Here is a 23056-nt window from a genome sequence, read left to right on the forward strand (position 1 = left end):
GTTCCAGACCAACAAGATGGACGTTATGGAGTGGCCAGCCCAATCCCCGGATCTTCATCCAATAGAAAACTTGTGGGGTGACATCAAAAATGCCGTTTCTGAGGCAAAACCAAGAAATAGAGAAGAACTGTGGAATGTGGTCCAATCATCCTGGGCTGGAATACCTGATCACAGGGGCCAGAAGTTGGGGGACTCCATGCAACACAGATGTGCAGCAGTTCTCAGAAACAGTGCGACTACAACCAAATATTCATGAAGTCATTCAAAGGAAAGCAAAATCTTCAAACATTTCTCAGTTTATATAGTGAATGTTTGAGTTTGTAAAGAAGAATACAAACACTGCGATTTTTTTGAACCGTCTAATATTCACTTTTCTTCCATTTTTTTAGAGGAACAACACAAATTTGATGTATTTTTCTTCATGTTGTGATTTGGAATAGAATGTGTCGTGTTCCCAATGCATTTGTGTGGATGGAAATAAAAGCTATTAGAAGGATTTTCAGCTTTAGTCACTTTTTTCAACACACTGCTATTATAATGAACACAACTGTATATATATTTTTATATACATACATATATATATATATATATATATATATATATATATATATATTATTATACAGGATTTATATAGTGCCAACAGTTTGCTCAGCACTTTACAATATCTCCTAGATTGTAAGCTGGAAAGAGCAGGGCCCTCGAACCCCTCGTGTATTGTTTTGTTACTCTATTCTCTCATGTTCTGTCCCCCACTATAATGTACAGCGCTGAGCAAACCTTTCTGGCGCTATATAAATACTGTATAATAATAATAATGAGGGAGACAGTACAATTACAATACATTTCAGTACAGAAGGAATAGGAGGGCCCGGCTCGTGGAGCTTACAATCTAAAGGAAGGGGGAGGGGATACAAAAGGTGATAGCTGCGGGGGATGATCTGGTGGAGGTGAGTCAAGTACAGTACTTAGGTGGAGGTGGGGTAGGCTTCCCTGAATAAGTGAGTTTTCAAAGATCGCCTAAAGGCAGACAGGGTGGGGGCTGACAGGACATACTGTGGTAGGGAGTTCCAGAGGATGGGAGAGGCTCTGGAGAAGTCCTGGAGGCGAGCGTGGGAGGAGCTGGTGAGGGAGCTAAAGAGGAAGATATCATGGGAGGAGCGGAGTGGGCGATTTGGGTGGTATCTGTGGGTGAGGTTGGTGATGTAGCTGGGGGCAGTGTTGTGGATGGCTTTGTAAGCTGTGGTTAGTATTTATATATATATATATTTGTGTGAATGTTTTCCCCCACGATGTTTCTGGACCTGGCCCCTCCGAAAGTGCCAAGGATAAAATTCTATACGATACGCTTCCCCACAAGGCAGACAACAGTTAATTCAAACATCCAGAGCGTGAACCGCATAAGACTCTGTTATCTGACCCGCACTGTGGAGATGCAGAAACACGCTACACCAGGTTTAAATTACTTTTACTTTTTGTGAAACCATTTGGTATGTCTTAAGAGGAGGCTAAAATCTTGATAAAGTTTTCAGATATATTGTGTGGCAGAAAAAAAAAATTGTGAAGACCTGACCATTAATTTCAGGTACTTCTATAGCGCCGTCAATTTACGCAGCGCTTTACATATATATTGTACATTCACATCAGTCCCTAACCCTCAAGGGGTGTACAATCTAAGGTCCCTAACCCTCAAGGGGCGTACAATCTAAGGTCCCTAACCCTCAAGGGGTGTACAATCTAAGGTCCCTAACCCTCAAGGGGCGTACAATCTAAGGTCCCTAACCCTCAAGGGGTGTACAATCTAAGGTCCCTAACCCTCAAGGGGCGTACAATCTAAGGTCCCTAACCCTCAAGGGGTGTACAATCTAAGGTCCCTAACCCTCAAGGGGTGTACAATCTAAGGTCCCTAACCCTCAAGGGGCGTACAATCTAAGGTCCCTAACTCACATTCATACATACACATACTAGGGACAATTTAGACAGGATTCAGTGAACCTACCAGCAGTGGTGGACTGACAACTCATGGGGCCCCCGGACAATAGGGGATCATGGGGCCCCGGGGCAATAGGGGATCATGGGGCCCCGGGGCAATAGGGGATCATGGGGCCCCGGGGCAATAGGGGATCATGGGGCCCGTGTCCTTGCCCAAACTCAAAAAAGCCTATGAAAAAGGTACCAGGTGAATCTCATGGGGCCCCCTACTGACCCCGAGCCCTCGGGCAGTGCCGATTTTCCAAATGGTCAGTCCGCCGCTGCCTACCAGCATGTCTTTGGAATGTGGGAGGAAACTGGAGTACCCGACAGAAACCCGTGCAGGCACAGGGAGAACATGCAAACTCCAGGCAGGTGGTGCTGTGGTTGGGATTCGAACCAACGACCCGAGTACTGCCAGGTGGAAGTGTTAACCATTTAGCCAATGTACTATCCGTCACACTAATATGAGCTTGCTGGACAACCTATTTCAAAACCATGAGCATTGATATGGAATTGCCCCCTCCTCTGTAAGTGTGTACCAGGGAAGGGAAGGCTTTCCACAAGATTTTTGAGTGTTTGTGGGAATTTGTTCCCAATTAGCCAAAAGAGCATCGTTGAGGTCAGGTACTGATGTTGGGTGAAAAGATCAGCGTTCCATTTCTTCCCAAAGATATTCAGGGCTCTGTGTAGGTGACTTGAGTTCTGGCAATCTAAGCTCATCAAGCTAAGTCTTTATGGATCCCCACCTCCATGACTAAGCCCTGCGGGTGAGTCGAAATGCGTTGGAGGTGTGGCTTGGACAGAGCCAAGCTGAAGCCAAATGCATTGATCATACTTGGGCTGAGCTGGAATGCAGCGGTTTAACTTTTTCCTTTCATGTGTGTACACAGAGCCTGAACAAGCTCTTCCTCCACCTCACAGTGGGAGTCAATGAAGCTTTGAATGTCTATCTAGAGCGGTACCCAAAGCTATACACTCACCGGCCACTTTATTAGGTACGCCTGTTCAATTGCTTGGTAACACAAATTGCTAATCAGCCAATCACATGGCAGCAACTCAATGCATTTAGGCATCTAGACGTGGAGAAGATGACTTGCTGAAGTTCAAACCAAGCATCAGAATGGGGATTTAAGTGACTGTGAACGTGGCATGGTTGTTGGTGCCAGACGGGCCAGTCTGAGTATTTCAAAAACTGCTGATCTACTGGGATTTTCACGGACAGCCATCTCTAGGGTTTACATAGAATGGTCCAAGAAAGAGAAAATATCCAGTGAGTGTCAGTTGTGTGGACAAAAATGCCTTGTTGATGTCAGAGGAGAATGGGCAGACTGGTTTGAGATGATAGAAAAGCAACAGTAACTCAGGTCAATACGGACCAAAATCTCTGAGGAACGCTTCCAAAACCTTGTTGAATCTTTGCCAAGAAGAATTAAGGCAGATCTTAAGGCAAAAGGGGGTCCAACCCGGTACTATCAAGGTGGATCTAATAAAGAGGCCAGTCAGTACAAATGGTTACTATGTCTTTATGGAGCTGGCTTTCTGGTTGTGCCTGAAAATCCCAGTAGATCCGCTGTGTTTGAAATTCTCAGACCAGCCCGTCTGGCACCAACAACCATGCCATGTTCAAAGTCACTTAAAGCCTTCTTTGCCATTCTGATGCCCGGTGTGAACTTTAGCAAGTCGTCTTCACGTCTTGATGCTTAAATGCATTGCGTTGCTGCCATGTGATTGGCTGATCAGCAATTTGTGTTACCAAGCAATTGAACGGGTGTACCGGTGAGGGTACGTTCTACCTACCAGTTCCTTGTTGGCCAGTAGATTCAAAGATATGCAAGTGAAAGCAACCTCAAATGGGCTTCCTTGCTGAAGTGAAAAGCCAGTCAAAACTTTTTTTTAAAGTTTAGCCTTCCAGAGAAGATTGAGAAGACTAAACCGTAGTCAAGAAACCCTGCTCAGGAGATAAATGTACTCTTTGCCCTGGTGTGTTGTCCCTGAAGTGATTTAAAATCCCAAATTGTAGAATGGTCCCCGAAGCAGTGTGTTGTCAGAGGAGATCTCCTAAAGTGGGCACTTCTTCCATGGATAACTGCGCATGGGGGGACCTCACTGTTATATCTGTAAAACAAGAAGGAAGAATCTCCCTAATGGAGAAAATCATGAAAACCAGACAGAGCTTCTAACCCTCAACCAAAGGTAATAGCAGGCATTCCCTAGCTTTGGCTCAACAACGGTTTCAGCTAGTCCTTGACTTCCACTGAAGCAGCAGCACAGCTTGGTCAAGTAAACACACGAAGGTCCCATGTACACTGGACGCTTCTGAACGATGGAAAATGACTGCTGGAAAACGTAGGTTAAAAAACGTTTGTTTCACCGCGTTTACATAACGCGTTTATGTGCGTTTTTTAAAGATAAGCACAGAAACTCCCAGAATGCACTGAAAAGTGCTAAATTAGGAACTATTTCAGAATGTTTCATAGAAATACAGAGAGCAGAAGCAGGGACGGTAGTATGTGTTGAAATTAGCTTAGGTGTGAGTTGCTCATTAACATTTCTTTGGTTTCCAAGGATGGGAGAAGTCTGAAGTGTGAATGGTCATTAACATATATTTTGTTTTCAAGGAAGGGAGAGGTCTGAGGTGTGAATGGCCATTAACATATCTTTTGTTTCCAAGGGTGGGAGAGGTCTGAGGTGTGAATGGTCATTAAAATATCTTTGGTTTCCAAGGGTGGGAGAGGTCTGAGGTGTGAATGGTCATTAACATATCTTTTGTTTCCAAGGATGGGAGAGGTCTGAGGTGTGAATGGTAATTAAATATCTTTTGTTTCAAAGGGTGGGAGAGGTCTGAGGTGTGAATGGGCATTAACATATCTTTTGTGTCCAAGGAGGGGAGAGGTCTGAGGTATGAATTGTCATTGCATATCTTTTGTTTCCAAGGGTGGAAGAGGTCTGAGGTGTTAATGGCCATTAACATATCTTTTGTTTCCAAGGATGGGAGAGGTCTGAGGTGTGAATGGTCATTAACATATCTTTTGTTTCCAAGGGTGGAAAAGATCTGAGGTGTGAATGGTCATTAACATATCTTTTGTTTCCAAGGGTGGGAGAGGTCTGAGGTGTGAATTGGTCATTAACATATCTTTTGTTTCCAAGGGTGGGAGAGGTCTGAGGTGTGAATTGGTCATTAACATATCTTTTGTTTCCAAGGGTGGGAGAAGTCTGAGGTGTGAATGGGCATTAACATATCTTTTGTTTCCAAGGATGGGAGAGGTCTGAGGTGTGAATGGTCATTAACATATCTTTTGTTTCCAAGGGTGGGAGAGGTCTGAGGTGTGAATGGTCATTAACATATCTTTTGTTTCCAAGGATGGGAGAGGTCTGAGGTGTGAATGTTCATTAACATATCTTTTGTTTCCAAGGGTGGGAGAGGTCTGAGGTGTGAATGGTCATTACAATGTGTGACAAGCTTGGTAGGAACATCCTGTGTTCAGTGTTTTGTCCATCTGAGTACCTTGAAAACGCTTTGCATGCATTTTTCATGATGAAAAAAGGCTCTGGACAGCATCGGGAAGTGGAAGATTTGAAAAAAAATTTCAAAGCACATGCTTATAAACACTTTTAGCCGCGTTTACAAGCGTTTGAAACACTGATAAAATCGACTGCTGAACGCAAGTTTTCTGCGTTCAAAAAAACCGACTAAACTCAAATGCCTGTAAAGGACGATGTGTACACGGACACATAGGAGAACATTAGGGTGAGTTCAGGGGCTGCTGAAAAAAAACGCAGAAAAGCTCCTGAATGTCAGTTTATCAGCTGCAGTGTACATGAGCCCTAAAACACACCTGTAACCTGTTGATTGGATGATGAAAAAGCAGCAGCACATCGAGGAGCTCACCTTCATGCATCCTGAGCTCTGCTGCTTTTGTTATTAAGGTATACAGCATACAAACTGGAGGGCACAAATCTTCAGTGGCGGCCGTAATGGTGTCAGTACCACTTGTGTTCATTAATTGCTGCATTTAACGAGTCAAGCCGAAGCATTTTCCACAGACAATAGCACGAGTGGCTAAACTGTCCTGCATTATGATAGAGATTTACGTGCTAACAGCCAAGGTTCTGACTCCAGGCCTCCCTTCAGATTCCCAAAATAACTTGGACCACGCTGGAGAGGAAAATCAATAGACGCTTATTAACGAAGATACATTTGAAGAGATAGCACCAAGTTCCAGGAAGAAGAGATGCCAGGGGAAAGAGACAGACGCAAGCCTCAACGATGACAATAAATACTGATGAACTCTTCTATGTCTGGGTGCATGCCAAACAGCAGCATCATAAAAGCAGCAAGCAGAGCAGCTGGTCTCTTTAGCTCTTTTCTTTCAAGTCCTCCACTGCCCCCCCCCCTTCTTCTGCAGAAACTAACTTCGAACACAAAAAGTTCTAAACAATTTGTCACTCTGCTTTAGTCTGGAACATTTGCTTCAAATACAGACTTTGTGTTTCTTCATGGGCAACACTATTGAGAGTTCAGGACTCCTCTTGTGCTTTTCACCTTCTCTGGAACTCCCTTGTGCATGCGATCAGATGCTCACAACCTTTACCGTTTTTATATGTGTACTTGTTTTTTTTTTTTTTTTTTAAGAAATCCTTACAAACACAATATTTACCTTTCTACCACCAGCTGCCAGCTTGATTAGATCTGACTTCTTCCTCTAAGAAATTGAGATGAGATTACAGCGATACTAAAGTCTTATTTAAAAAAAAAAAAAAACCCCAAAAAACAACAAAAAAAGAAGACTTTATTATCACTTTAATCTCATATCAATTTCTTAGAGGAAAAAGTGAGATCTAAGCAAGCTGGCAGTAGAAAGGTGAATATTGTGTTTGTAAGCATTTCTTAAAAAAAAAAAACAACAAACAACTAACATGTTATATTGGGGCAGCACAGTGGCTAAATGGTTAGCACTTCCGCCTGGCAGTACTAGAGTTGTTGGTTCAAATCCCAGCCACGGCACCACCTGCCTGGAGTTTGCATGTTCTCCCTGTGCGGGTTTCCTCCGGGTACTCCGGTTTCCTCCCACACTCCAAAGACATGCTGGGAGGTTAATTGGCTCCTGTCTAAATTGTCCCTAGTATGTGTATGTATGAATGAGTGTATGTATGAGTGTATGTATGAGTTAGGGACCTTAGATTGTACGCCCCTTGAGGGTTAGGGACCTTAGATTGTACGCCCCTTGAGGGTTAGAGACCGTAGATTGTACGCTCCTTGAGGGTTAGGGACCTTAGATTGTACGCTCCTTGAGGGTTAGGGACCTTAGATTGTACACCCCTTGAGGGTTAGGGACCTTAGATTGTACGCTCCTTGAGGGTTAGGGACCTTAGATTGTACACCCCTTGAGGGTTAGGGACCTTAGATTGTACGCTCCTTGAGGGTTAGGGACCTTAGATTGTACGCTCCTTGAGGGTTAGGGACCTTAGATTGTACTCCCCTTGAGGGTTAGGGACCTTAGATTGTACACCCCTTGAGGGTTAGGGACCTTAGATTGTACGCTCCTTGAGGGTTAGGGACCTTAGATTGTACGCTCCTTGAGGGTTAGGGACCTTAGATTGTACTCCCCTTGAGGGTTAGGGACCTTAGATTGTACGCTCCTTGAGGGTTAGGGACCTTAGATTGTACGCACCTTGAGGGTTAGGGACCTTGTAGGCCCCTTGAGGGTTAGGGACCTTAGATTGTACACCCCTTGAGGGTTAGGGACCTTAGATTGTACACCCCTTGAGGGTTAGGGACCTTAGATTGTACGCCCCTTGAGGGTTAGGGACCTTAGATTGTACATCCCTTGAGGGTTAGGGACTGATGTGAATGTACAATATATATGTAAAGCGCTGCATAAATGGACAGCACTATATAAGTACCTGAAATAAATAAATTATCCTTACCTGCTCTGTGTAATGGTTTTGCACAGAGCAGCCCGGATCCTCCTCTTCTTGGGTTCCATGCTCCTGGCCCCTCCCTTCTGTCAGGTGCCCCACAGCAAGCAGCCTGCTATGGGGGCAACCAAGCAGGCGCGCTCCCGAGCCAAGGGACCATTCACACACAGAGCCATGGGTAGGTCCTGCCTGCTCCCCTCTCCGGACTGCCTCACGAGCAGCTCCTGCTGCTGCCTCAACCAATCAGGCGTGAGAGACCCCGGAGAACTGAGGCTCTCGTGGACATTGCTGGATCGGGACGGGGCTCAGATAAGTGTTGGGGGGGGGGGGGGGTTCACACAGGAGGTAAAAAACCTTAATCCTTTACCACCACTTTAAATATTGAGGAAACGTCTGTTAAAGTACTCTTCCTTTCATTGCATCCAAGTTCTTTCTCAAGACGTTAGTTTTCTTTTACGACAGGGTTGTCAAACTCAATTTCATTGCCGGCCACATCAGAATAATGGTTGCCCTGAAAGGGGTGGTTGTATCTGTAAGACTAGATGTCCAGAGAATCCCATTCCTTCCTACATTAGATATCAAGAGCCCCCCACCATCAGAAATCAAGAGTCCCCCACCCACCCTTACATCACAGTGCACCCCTCTTAGTTTATACTGCTGAGAAGAAGCTATGGGTGGAGCTGGGAAGAAGAAAATGCAGGGTCTGTAGGGGGACCACAAAAGCGCTGGAGCCAGCTGCTAGAGTCTACTGAACGCGGAGACAAGGGAGGCGGAGCTGCAGCTGCACGGTGAAGTGCAGGATCTGTAGGAGGAGTTCTGACCTCCTCTTTGCTGCCAACTGCTATTAAAGTGTTACTAAACCCACAACAGTCCAATCAGTCTGTAGATGAAGTAAAGCATGCTTGTTATACTCACTGTGGAACCTAAGGAGTTAATCCTCTGCATTGTGTGTAAAGGTCGTTTGATCCTGTCTACTCTGCTCCTCCTCTTGTTCAAATGTCCATGTCTTATCTCCTGATAAGACGGACTGAACCCATAGCCACATGCACATGCTTAGTTTAGTGTGTATTGCTAGATAAGTTTTTCTTTTCTTGGGAGAGTGCATGTGATCAGCACAGGGCCAATCAGCACTGTCCAAACATTCCTAGAGCAGAATGAAAACTCCTCCTACAAGCTTTAACCAGTGCTCTGCTGAAGTCACACGACTGCTCTAATTTCTGATGAGAAAAGGTATTTAGCAGTTTATATTTACTAAAATAATCGCATTTCCATGTTCTTTGTACTGTGGGAGAGCGGATATAATGAATGCAGGGTCCGGGAGAGCGGATATAATGAATGCAGGGTCCGGGAGAGCGGATATAATGAATGCAGGGTCCATGGAGAGTGGATATAGTGAATGCGGGGTCCGGGGAGACCAGATATAGTGAATTCAGGGTCCGGGGAGAGCGGATATAGTGAACGCGGAGTCCGGGGAGAGCGGATATAGTGAACGTGGGGTCCGGGGAGAGCGGATATAGTGAATGCGGGGTCCGGGGAGAGCGTATATAGTGAATGCAGGGTCCGGGAGAGCGTATTTAGTGAATGCAGGGTCGGGGAAAGCGGATATAGTGAATGCGGGGTCTGGGGAAAGCGGATATAGTGAATGCAGGGTCCGGGGAGAGCGGATATAGTGAATGCAGGGTCTGGGGAGACGAAATATTGTGAATGCAGGGTCCGGGAGAGCGTATATAGTGAATGCAGGGTCCGGGAGAGCGTATATAGTGAATGCGGGGTCGGGGAAAGCGGATATAGTGAATGCGGGGTCTGGGGAAAGCGGATATAGTGAATGCAGGGTCCGGGGAGAGCGGATATAGTGAATGCAGGGTCCGGGGAGAGTGGATATAGTGAATGCAGGGTCCGGGGAGAGCGGATATAGTGAATGTGGGGTCCGGGGAGAGCGGATATAGTGAATGCAGGGTCCGGGGAAAGCGGATATAGTGAATGCAGGGTCCGGGGAGAGCGGATATAGTGAATGCCGGGTCCGGGGAGAGCGGATATAGTGAATGCAGGGTCCAGGAGAGCGTATATAGTGAATGCAGGGTCTGGGGAAAGCGGATATAGTGAATGCGGGGTCTGGGGAAAGCGGATATAGTGAATGCAGGGTCCGGGGAGAGCGGATATAGTGAATGTGGGGTCCGGGGAGAGCGGATATAGTGAATGCAGGGTCTGGGGAAAGCGGATATAGTGAATGCAGGGTCCGGGGAGAGAGGATATAGTGAATGCCGGGTCCGGGGAGAGCGGATATAGTGAATGCCGGGTCCGGGGAGAGCGGATATAGTGAATGCAGGGTCCGGGAGAGCGGATATAGTGAATGCGGGGTCTGGGGAAAGCGGATATAGTGAATGCGGGGTCTGGGGAAAGCGGATATAGTGAATGCAGGGTCCGGGGAGAGCGGATATAGTGAATGTGGGGTCCGGGGAGAGCGGATATAGTGAATGTGGGGTCCGGGGAGAGCAGATATAATGAATGCGGGGTCCGGGAGAGCGGATATAGTGAATGTAGGGTCCGGGGAGAGCGGATATAGTGAATGCGGGGTCCGGGGAGAGCGGATATAGTGAATGCGGGGTCCGGGAGAGCGGATATAGTGAATGCGGGGTCCGGGGAGAGCGGATATAGTGAATGCGGGGTCCGGGAGAGCGGATATAGTGAATGCGGGGTCCGGGAGAGTGTATATAGTGGGACATCTCCATATTATTGGCCTTGGAATGGGATATTCAGCAATGATGGTTAACGCTTTCCAAACGGTTAGCGGTAATGTGTAGCTGATTCAACAAAAAAAGAAAAGAAAAGAACAAAAACAACAATAAATAATAATGAGCTACATGTCCATACTTTGTTCTTAGAATGTTCTTACCTTTTAGGCTGTTGGTGGGGGTACGGAATGACAATGAGCTGGGAATTCGGAATGATTGCCGTCCATTCCTGTCGTCTCATTTGCTGAAAAAGAGAAACCAACACGCGAATAATGGAAACTATGCAGATATCCCTGCGGAGCAGAGCGACCAGCAATCGACAATAGTACAGCGCTACAATGGAAGCAGATTCAATTTTAAGAGCGGGATGTAATCGGACTTTTCACTGGCCATTTAGATGATTCATTAGGAAATGTTAGTCATGTCTAATGATGGATGACTAAGTAGATTTATCAGGCACAGCACAGCATGGCCCCAATTATAAAGCAGACTAATGAACAAAGGCGTTCACAAAACACTCCCTGTCTGCAGACATGACTCAGCCCGGGCCTTCACAATGAACCAGGGGAAGGGATGGCCACCCCTAACATCCAGACTATACTTCCCTGCAGAAAAATCAAGTGATGACTTTCTATTGGCTGCAGTCATGACTTTCCCTTGGATGCAGGGATGACTTTCCATTGGCTGCAGGGATGACTTTCCATTGGCTGCAGGGATGACTTTCCATTGGCTGCAGTAATCACTTTCCATTGGCTACAGGGATGACTTTCCATTGGCTGCAGGGATGACTTTCCATTGGCTGCAGAGATGACTTTCCATTGGCTGCAGTCTTGACTTTCCATTGGCTGCAGGGATGACTTTCCATTGGCTGCAGAGATGACTTTCCATTGGCTGCAGAGATGACTTTCCACTGGCTGCAGTAAGCACTTTCCATTGGTTCCAGGGATGACTTTCCATTGGCTGCAGGGATGACTTTCCATTGGCTGCGGTAATCACTTTCCATTGGCTACAGGGATGACTTTCCACTGGCTGCAGTCATGACTTTCCCTAGGCTGCAGGGATGACTTTCCATTGGCTGCAGGGATGAGTTTCCATTGGCTGCAGGGATGACTTTCCATTGGCTGCAGGGATGACTTTCCATTGGCTGCAGGGATGACTTTCCATTGGCTGCAGGGATGACTTTCCATTGGCTGCAGGGATGACTTTCCATTGGCTGCAGGGATGACTTTCCATTGGCTGCAGGGATGACTTTCCATTGGCTGCAGGGATGACTTTCCATTGGCTGCGGTCTTGACGTTCCATTGGCTGCAGTCTTGACTTTCCATTGGCTGCAGGGATGACTTTCCACTGGCTGCAGGGATGACTTTCCATTGGCTGCAGGGATGACTTTTCATTGGCTGCAGGGATGACTTTCCATTGGCTGCAGTCTTGACTTTCCATTGGCTGCAGTCTTGACGTTCCATTGGCTGCAGTCATGACTTTCCACAGGCTGCAGGGATGACTTTCCAATGGCTGCAGGGATGACTTTCTAATGGCTGCAGGGATGACTTTCTAATGGCTGCAGGGATGACTTTCCCTTGGCTGCAGGGATGACATTCCATTGGCTGCAGTCATGACTTTCCATTGGCTGCAGGGATGACTTTCCATTGGCTGCAGTCATGACTTTCCACTGGCTGCAGTCATGACTTTCCACTGGCTGCAGTCATGACTTTCCACTGGCTGCAGGGATGACTTTCCATTGGCTGCAGTCATGACTTTCCACTGGCTGCAGGGATGACTTTCCATTGGCTGTTTATGGGTTGCTATTCTTTTGCAGATCTTTGCTGCATATCTGTCTATCTAAAGCTCTTCTTTATCTCTAAACATTTCAACAGACATCACAGATAGCATGAAAACAAGAAAAAAATGATATATATAAAAATTCTATATATTCATTCTAGAGCAGGGGGTCTCCAAACTCTCTAAATAAAGGTCTAATTTACTGTCTTTTAGGCATCAGTGAAAATAAGCAATTTCTCAGGCTTGGTGGCCAATGGGAGTAAGAAAATGGCATATTCCCTTTGGTCAGTAGGAGGAATAGTGCCCCATCATTGGTGTCAGTGGAAGGAATAGTGCCCCATCATTGGTATCAGTGGGAGGAATAGTGCCCCATCATTGGTATCAGTGGGAGGAATAGTGCCCCATCATTGGTGTCAGTGGGAGGAATAGTGCCCCATCATTGGTATCAGTGGGAGGAATAGTGCCCCATCATTGGTGTCAGTGGGAGGAATAGTGCCCCATCATTGGTATCAGTGGAAGGAATAGTGCCCCATCATTGGTGTCAGTGGGAGGAATAGTGCCCCATCATTGGTGTCAGTGGAAGGAATAGTGCCCCATCATTGGTGTCAGTGGAAGGAATAGTGCCCCATCACTGGTGTCAGTGGAAGGAATAGTGCCCCATCATTGGTATCAGTGGGAGGAATAGTGCCCCATCATTGGTGTCAGTGGAAGGAATAGTGCCCCATCATTGGTGTCAGTGGAAGGAATAGTGCCCCATCATTCGTGTCAGTGGAAGGAATAGTGCCCCATCATTGGTGTCAGTGGAAGGAATAGTGCCCCATCATTGGTATCAGTGGGAGGAATAGTGCCCCATCATTGGTGTCAGTGGAAGGAATAGTGCCCCATCATTGGTGTCAGTGGAAGGAATAGTGCCCCATCATTGGTGTCAGTGGGAGGAATAGTGCCCCATCATTGGTATCAGTTGGAGGAATAGTGCCCCATCATTGGTGTCAGTGAGAGGAATAGTGCTCCATCATTGGTATCAGTGGGAGGAATAATGCCCCATCATTGGTATCAGTGGGAGGAATAGTGCCCCATCATTGGTGTCAGTAGGATGATAGTGCCCCATCATTGGTGTCAGTGGGAGGAATAGTGCCCCATCATTAGTGACAGTGGGAAGAATAGTGCCCCATAATTGGTGTCAGTGGGAGGAATAGTGCCCCATCATTGGTGTCAGTGGGAGGAATAATGCCCCATCATTCGTGTCAGTGGAAGGAATAGTGCCCCATCATTGGTATCAGTGGGAGGAATAGTGCCCCATCATTGGTGTCAGTGGAAGGAATAGTGCCCCATCATTGGTGTCAGTGGAAGGAATAGTGCCCCATCATTGGTGTCAGTGGGAGGAATAGTGCCCCATCATTGGTATCAGTTGGAGGAATAGTGCCCCATCATTGGTGTCAGTGAGAGGAATAGTGCTCCATCATTGGTATCAGTGGGAGGAATAATGCCCCATCATTGGTATCAGTGGGAGGAATAGTGCCCCATCATTGGTGTCAGTAGGATTATAGTGCCCCATCATTGGTGTCAGTGGGAGGAATAGTGCCCCATCATTAGTGACAGTGGGAAGAATAGTGCCCCATCATTGGTGTCAGTGGGAGGAATAGTGCCCCATCATTAGTGACAGTGGGAGGAATAGTGCCCCATCATTGGTATCAGTGGGAGGAATAATGCCCCATCATTGGTATCAGTGGGAGGAATAGTGCCCCATCATTGGTGTCAGTGGGAGGAATAATGCCCCATCATTGGTATCAGTGGGAGGAATAGTTCCCCATCATTGGTGTCAGTGGGAAGAATAGTGCCCCATCGTTGTTGTCAGTGGGAGGAATAGTGCCCCATCATTAGTGACAGTGGGAAGAATAGTGCCCCATCATTGGTGTCAGTGGGAGGAATAGTGCCCCATCATTAGTGACAGTGGGAGGAATAGTGCCCCATCATTGGTATCAGTGGGAGGAATAATGCCCCATCATTGGTATCAGTGGGAGGAATAGTGCCCCATCATTGGTGTCAGTGGGAGGAATAATGCCCCATCATTGGTATCAGTGGGAGGAATAGTTCCCCATCATTGGTGTCAGTGGGAAGAATAGTGCCCCATCGTTGTTGTCAGTGGGAGGAATAGTGCCCCATCGTTGTTGTCAGTGGGAGGAATAGTGCCCCATCATTGGTGTCAGTGGGAGGAACAGTGCCCCATCGTTGTTGTCAGTGGGAGGAATAGTGCCCCATCATTGGTGTCAGTGGGAGGAATAATGCCACATCGTTGTTGTCAGTGGGAGGCAGGGGCGGACTGACCATTTGGAAACTCAGGTACTGCCCGAGGGTCCGGGGTCAGTAGGGGGCCCCATGAGATGCCCTTGGTACCTTTTTCATAGGCTTTTTTGAATTTGGGCAAGGACACAGGGGTCCCATGATCCCCTATTGCCTGGGGGCCCCATGAGTTGTCAGTCCACCCCTGGTGGGAGGAATAGTGCACCATCACTGGTGTCAGTGGGAGGAATAGTGCCCCATCACTGGTGTCAGTGGGAGGAATAGTGCCCCATCATTGGTGTCAGTGGGAGGAATAATGCACCATCATTGGTTTCAGTGGAAGGAATAGTGCCCCATCATTGGCATCAGTAGGAAGAATAGAGCCCCATCATTGGTGTCAGTGGTAAGACCAGTGCCCCATTATTTGTATCAGTCGGAAGAACAGCGCCCCATTGTTTGTGTCAGTGGGAGGAATAGTGCCCCATCATTGGTATCAGTGGGAGGAATAGTGCCCCATCATTGGTGTCACTGGGAGGAATAGTGCCCCATCATTGGCATCAGTGGGAGGAATAGTGCCCATCATTGCTGTCAGTGGAAGAGTGATCCATCATTGGTGTCTGGGGAAGGAATAGTAGTCTTTCATTGGTGTCAGTGGGAGTAATAGTGTCCCATCATTGGTGTCAGTGGGAGGAATAGTGTCCCATCATTGGTGTCAGTGGGAGGAATAGTGTCCCATCATTGGTGTCAGTGGGAGGAATGGTGCCCCATCATTGGTATCAGTGGTAGGAATAGTGCCCCATCATTGGTATCAGTGGGAGGAATAGTGCCCCATCATTGGTGTCAGTGGAAGGAATAGTGTCCGATCATTGGTATCAGTGGGAGGAATAGTGCCCCATCATTGGTGTCAGTGGTAGGAATAGTGCCCCATCATTGGTGTCAGTGGGAGGAATTATGCCCCATGTGATTCTGTCAAAACCAGTAAGTATTTTCTGTACTTGCTAAAAATGCTCTTAGCATGAAAAAAGAAAACTAATGCAGTCACACCTAATGCTGGTATGCTGAAATATATACATCTTATTCCTATGGGGCTTAAATATGATTTAAGGCCCCTTTCACACAGGCGTTCATTTTCTTTCATCAGTTCGGTCACGTTTTTTTCAAGAAAAAATGGATTAGTTCACATCAGTTTTTCATCCATTTTTCGTCCATTTTACATCTGGTTTGTCCGTTTACATCCATTTTTCATCTGTTTACATCCATTTTTCATCTGTTTACATCCATTCTTTCATCCGATTACATCAATTTTTATTCGTTTAGATCCGGTTACATCCATTTTTTATCCATTTATGTCCATTTTCAGCAGTTTACTTTTTTTCATCCATTGACATCCGTTTTTCATCCATTTGTTTTCACCTGTTTACATTCATTTTTCATCCATTTTACATCCTTTTTTTCATCTGGTTTTTGTCTGTTTACATCCATTTTTCATCTGTTTACATCCGTTTTTCATCCATTTACATCAATCTTTTATCTGTTTAGATCCGGTTACATCCCTTTTTCATCTGTTTACATCTGTTTTTGGTCCGTTTACATCCGTTGACATCTGTTTTTCATCCATTCTGTTTTTTTTTTGCAGAAGAAAAATTGGGTTTTCTTCCGTTCAAAAAACCGGATGTTAACGGATGCGGACATTAACATGTCAACTGATGATCATCCGCTTACACCCGCTAGTCCATAGAAATACATGGGTGTCCGTTTTTCATCCGTAAACTGACAGATGAAAAACGGACATACGGAACGCCCGTGTGAAAGGGGCCTAACACTGGTTTCACTTGGAGCATGCTTGTTCATTTTAGTGTCCTGGAGTGCAGTGGAGATGCAGAGACAGCCAAGGAACTGGCATTTTCAGAAGGAGGTCAGAGATAGCAGCCCATGTATTGCTCTCACAACAGATTTGCTTTAACTTGTCAGGGTGAGGGGGAAAAAAACAAAAAACAAAAAGCGATCTAGGGGAACACAAAGCAACCAATCGCATTCAATCCTGCCCTGTAGTATCCTTGTACTAGGGAAGAGAAGCATTTTATTTCCCTCTATACCTCTCATTAGCATTATGATTCACTAATAAATATCAAACATTCAGCACATACAGGCTATACCGACCCTTTCTCCAGGCGGGCGAGGGATTCCGACGTACAGATGATCGAGGAAGTTGGCGCTGCGCCCTAATCCCAGGACGTTGTACGGCAGCTGGAGAGCCATGTGTGCCGACTGACTCAGCTGCCCGGCTGAAATTAAACACAGAATAATCACTTACTTCCAGCTCCACACATGTAAACATGGAGTAACACGCTTACCAAGAGCCCGTATGTGCTGCAGCTTCCTGGACTCTTAATGTCGATCTATTTGAATGGCTCCTTTAGATCGTTGAGCACAAATTGAAGTTTTGATAACAATTTAAAGAGTACCAGTCATTTCCTTATATACACACTTATGGGGGGGATTTACTACAACTGGAGCGCTCAGAATCTGGTGCCGCTGTGCATGGCAGCCGATCAGCTTCAAACTTCAGCTTCTTCAATTAGGCCTCAACAATACAACCTGGAAGCTGAGCGCTCGTGTGCCATCGCTAGGCAAGCTACTCCATTCTTCTATACTGGACATTAAGGCTAGGTTCATACCCACGCACATTGTGTTTGACCCGGTTCTGCACTGCTTTTAATTTTTGTACCAGAAGAGAGGAGAGGAGAGAGAAAAATAGAGGAGAGGAGAGAAGAAGAGGGGAGAGAAGAAGAGAGGAGAGAAGAAGAGAGGAGAGAAGAAGAGGGGAGAGAAGAAGAGGGGAGAGAAGAAGAGAGGAGAGAAGAAGAGAGGAGAGAAGAAGAGAGGAGAGGAGAGAAAAAGAAAGGAGAGGGGAGGAGAGGGCAGAGCAGAGAAGAGAGGAAAGAAGAAGAGAGGAGAGGAGAGAAGAAGAAAGGAGAGGGGAGAGCAGAGGAGAGGAGAGAAGAAGAGAGGAGAGGAGAAAGGAGAGGAGAGGAGAAAGGAGAGGAGAGGGGGAGAGGAGAGGAAAGGGGGGGGGGGGGGGGTGGGGGGAGGACAGGAGAGGAGGGAAGGGAAAGAAGAATAAATCATAGAAGCAAAAGAAGAAGTAAAGAAAAAAGCAAGCTATATTGTAGAAGCAGACAGCAAAAAGAAAGCGAGAGAAAGAAAGAGAGGAAGGAAGGAAATATAAATGGATCCTAGAAGCAGGAAGGAGAGAAAGGAGAGAAAGAAGGGAAAGGAGGGAAGGAAGGAGGGAAAGGAGGGAAGGAAGGAGGGAAAGGAGGAAAGGAGGGAGGGAAGGAAGGAAGGAGGGAAGAAGGAAAGGAGGGAGGGAAGAAGGAAAGGAGGGAGGGAAGGAAGGAAGGAGGGAAGGAGGGGAAGGAGGGAAAGGAGGGAAGGAGGGGAAGGAGGGAAAGAGGGGAAGGAGGGGAAGGAGGGGAAGGAGGGAAAGGAGGGAAGGAGGGGAAGGAGGGAAGGAAGGAAGAAGAGAGGGGAGGAAGGAAGGATAAATAGATTGTAGAAGTAGACAGGAGAAAGAAGGAAGGAATTGTAGAAGCAGGCAGAAAAGAAGGAAGGAAGGAAGGAAGGAAGGAAGGAAGGAAGGAAGGAAGGAAGGAAGGAATTGTAGAAGCAGGCGGAAAGAAGGAAGGAAGGAAGGAAGGAAGGATTTGTAGAAGCAGGCGGAAGGAAGGAAGGAAGGAATTGTAGAAGCAGGCAGAAAGAAGGAAGGAAGGAATTGTAGAAGCTGGCGGAAGGAAGGAATTGTAGAAGCAGGCAGAAGGAAGGGAGGAAGGAATTGTAGAAGCAGGCAGAAGGAAGGGAGGAGGGAATTGTAGAAGCAGGCAGAAGGAAGGGAGGAGGGAATTGTAGAAGCAGGCAGAAGGAAGGAAGGGAGGAAGGAATTGTAGAAGCAGGCAGAAGGAAGGAAGGGAGGAAGGAATTGTAGAAGCAGGCAGAAGGAAGGAAGGGAGGAAGGAATTGTAGAAGCAGGCAGAAGGAAGGGAGGAAGGAATTGTAGAAGCAGGCAGAAGGAAGGGAGGAGGGAATTGTAGAAGCAGGCAGAAGGAAGGGAGGAGGGAATTGTAGAAGCAGGCAGGCATATACAGTGGATAGACAGATACAGATAGATAATCAGACTGATTTCAGTGGATGTGACACGACTCAAGGACGTTTCCAGCACTGGGGACTAAGCAGATCTGAAATGTAATTCTTCCCAAAACAGGGGCTATAAAGCAGAAATGTTTCAGATGTGTTTTCAGAGCTCGTGTTCCCGTCTCGGCCAGACGTCCCCAGATATCTTCCAGCGCTGTCTGGACACAGAAGAAGCAATTATTTCCCTCTTTGTACTGTTTAATGGCAACACAAGGCCGATCATTGAAATATTCCACACTTGTGCAGGAAAACTTGTGACGGATCAGTTTAATCATCTGCTCAGCCGCTGGGTGTATAATTACTGGCGAGGGGAGCTGGACCCTCACGTTTACAGCTTGCCAATGAAGCCGGCCATCTTGTGGGCTGAATTATTAAGCCAGAGGAACCTTATGTGCTCAATAGCAACTAGGGATGACAACAAATCCTGATGTACTTTCTACAAGGCGATGAACTTTAATGCCACGCCTAAGAACGTGCGCTGCAGTGTGAACAGTAAGATTGCTAATAATGTGCTGCATTGTGCTTGTCCTCATGTTGTTAATAAACTGCCCATAAAGAGAACCTGTCTGAATAGAAATACAGAAGCTGATTTGATCTGCGGTCACTGACAGTGTTGATGGGGGAATTGAGTGATTTTCTTTCCTGAAACCTGCGGTCACTGACAGTGTTGATGGGGGAATTGAGTGATTTTCTTTCCTGAAACCTGCGGTCACTGACAGTGTTGATGGAGGAATTGAGTGATTTTCTTTCCTACAACCTGCGGTCACTGACAGTGTTGATGGAGGAATTGAGTGATTTTCTTTCCTGAAACCTGCGGTCACTGACAGTGTTGATGGGGGAATTGAGTGATTTTCTTTCCTGAAACCTGCGGTCACTGACAGTTTTGATGGAGGAATTGAGTGATTTTCTTTCCTGAAACCTGTGGTCACTGACAGTGTTGATGGAGGAATTGAGTGATTTTCTTTCCTACAACCTGCGGTCACTGACAGTGTTGATGGGGGAATTGGGTGATTTTCTTTCCTACAACCTGCGGTCACTGACAGTGTTGATGGGGGAATTGGGTGATTTTCTTTCCTACAACCTGCGGTCACTGACAGTGTTGATGGGGGAATTGGGTGATTTTCTTTCCTGAAACCTGCGGTCACTGACGGTGTTGATGGAGGAATTGAGTGATTTTCTTTCCTGAAACCTGCGGTCACTGACGGTGTTGATGGAGGAATTGAGTGATTTTCTTTCCTGAAACCTGCGGTCACTGACAGTGTTGATGGAGGAATTGAGTGATTTTCTTTCCTACAACCTGCGGTCACTGACAGTGTTGATGGAGGAATTGAGTGATTTTCTTTCCTACAACCTGCGGTCACTGACAGTGTTGATGGAGGAATTGAGTGATTTTCTTTCCTACAACCTGCGGTCACTGACAGTGTTGATGGAGGAATTGAGTGATTTTCTTTCCTACAACCTGCGGTCACTGACAGTGTTGATGGAGGAATTGAGTGATTTTCTTTCCTGAAACCTGCGGTCACTGACAGTGTTGATGGAGGAATTGAGTGATTTTCTTTCCTACAACCTGCGGTCACTGACAGTGTTGATGGAGGAATTGAGTGATTTTCTTTCCTACAACCTGCGGTCACTGACAGTGTTGATGGAGGAATTGAGTGATTTTCTTTCCTACAACCTGCGGTCACTGACAGTGTTGATGGGGGAATTGAGTGATTTTCTTTCCTGCAACCAAATCACATAATCTATGGCCTGACTTACTATACAGTCATAGGGTTACTTGGCTTGACAGGTTGGCTTTAATTCTCAGTTTTGAATGGAGTACACCTTTAAGCAGCTCTGCTCCGGAGATGCCAGAACAGCTCACTGAGAAAGGTGCCAGATTGGCATCATCTGTGAGGTCTGCATTAAAGCAGAACTAAACTCCAGAATATACTCAATCTTCCAGCGATGCAGCGGATAGATCTTTTGACGGCTGCGGACATCTTCTTCCCGGTTGCCGGATTTTCAGCCTCTTGATTGGCTGGTGGGGAATGACGTCATCCCGCGCCTGCACACAGGAGTCAGCCATTCCAACATAGTCGAAGTGCGCGAGGAATGCATGCTGAGCTTTGCATGCGGAGCTCAGTGTACATTTAATAGAATGTGTGTATTATTGCAGAAATGACATAGCATGTCTCTTCTACAATAAACAGCTGCCGGCTCATACAGTAGTTTTCTTCAAGTTAAATTTAGTCCCAAGTTAATGGGCTGCAAAGAAAAGCGGCTGTCTTACCCGGCCCACAGGCCGCTGGACTGCCTCCTGACAACGCGGTTCGATCAGACAAACAAATGACCGTATGAGCCGAACATCACCAAGCCCTTTCCACACTATTTATTGCATTACTTAAGCTGCCTGACGTATTTATTGCATCACTTTGTTATATTAACCGGACTCCATTAGCCTTTATATACACTTAAGGCAATTAAAAGCTGATGAAGCAGCCATTATGTATCACTGTACCAATAATGCTGTCGTCAGTGGCTCAAGACTGTGTTCATAAAGGGGCACTTGCTGCAGGTCCTGCAAGATGTAATGGTGACGTTTCTGCATCCAACCCCTAGTTTTATGAAGCCAAAATCCAGGCTAATATTATTATTATTATACAGGATTTATATTATTATTATTATACAGGATTTATATTATTATTATTATACAGGATTTATATTATTACTATACAGGATTTATATTATTATTATTATACAGGATTTATATTATTATTATACAGGATTTATATTCTTATTATTATACAGGATTTATATTATTATTATTATACAGGATTTATGTTATTATTATTATACAGGATTTATGTTATTATTATTATACAGGATTTATATATTATTATTATACAGGATTTATATATTATTATTATACAGGATTTATATTATTATTATTATACAGGATTTATGTTATTATTATTATACAGGATTTATATATTATTATTATACAGGATTTATATATTATTATTATACAGGATTTATATATTATTATTATACAGGATTTATATTATTATTATTATACAGGATTTATATTATTATTATTATACAGGATTTATATTATTAGTATTATACAGGATTTATATTATTATTATTATACAGGATTTATGACGCCAACAGTTCGCTCAGCACTTTACAATATAAAGGAAGACAATACAGCAACAATACAGTTCAGTACAGAAGGAATAGGAGAGCCCTGATCCTGGGAGCTTACAATCTAATACAAAGTTTGCCATATGTTCCAGTTACGCTGCATGACCAAAGTTGACCAAACACACCTTTATGAGCTTTTTGAACATCCTAGTCTAAAATCATGGACATTAACCTCCCTAGCAGACTAATTATGTCAGTATTTCTGTGCTCAAAGCGGTACATGTTTTTTGCATGGAAATATGTCATTTTTTTATTGTAATTTGTAGGAATAACTCACTGAAATCTGTCCGAACAAGAGTCTAGTAAACATCCCGGGTAGGATAAAATTTGAAACACGAAATCATAAATTATAATTTAATAAATAATCATAAAAAATAATAATAAATGTAATTCAATAATATAATCAAACCAAAAACACTGAAATGTGAAATATAGCGCCAAGTTCGCACATCGCTGAGCAAAGTCGCAGAATCGTTTTCAGTGTCTGATGATGAATTTCCCCCACAAATCATTATCACTCAATTCTGCAAGTGGTTCTGATTTACTATCGCTGTTCTCTAGCCGGTCTAAAACCACGTCTGACCTAAAGGGACGCTTTTTGGACGCCATGGACGTTTCTCAGTTTCCAGGCAGAAAGAACAGTAAAATGCAGGCAGGGCGCCGGACAAAGCACTCGGGACAAAATGTATGTGAAATGGTTTGATACAGGAATGTTATACTATGTGATTTTAGTGTATTTATGGAATGTCACTTTTTGAAATTCTGAAATTTACCGCCGGTTACGTCCCCCATACGTCCCGACGTCGCAGGGAACGGAACCCGGAAGACGGAGGACATTGCCGGGGACACTGCAGGGGGGACATCGCGGGAGCGCAGGACAAGGAAAGTGCAGAAGGGATCCCAGAGCAACACTGCAGTGTATTCCTGAGTGTAGCTCGGGGGGGTTACCGTTTGTGGTACTGAAACTTTACCCCGAGCTACACTCGGGAATACCGCCA

General features: G+C 45.6%; 1 protein-coding gene across 1 annotated transcript in view; it reads right to left on the minus strand.

The window, feature by feature from the left end:
• ITFG1 (integrin alpha FG-GAP repeat containing 1) overlaps positions 1–23056 on the minus strand; it is a gene marked incomplete at its 5' end in the record, with an annotated part of 284615 nt that overhangs the window by 43788 nt on the left and 217771 nt on the right. The window contains 2 exons of the mRNA XM_089665615.1: positions 10784–10866; positions 16842–16966. Coding sequence (XP_089521741.1) covers positions 10784–10866; positions 16842–16966 — 208 coding nt within the window. The remainder of the gene's footprint in view (positions 1–10783; positions 10867–16841; positions 16967–23056) is intronic.

Source organism: Staurois parvus, unplaced genomic scaffold (assembly GCF_062004578.1).
Source record: "Staurois parvus isolate SC_StPar_1 unplaced genomic scaffold, SC_StPar_1.0 ptg002264l, whole genome shotgun sequence".
Taxonomy (NCBI): Eukaryota; Metazoa; Chordata; class Amphibia; order Anura; family Ranidae; genus Staurois; species Staurois parvus.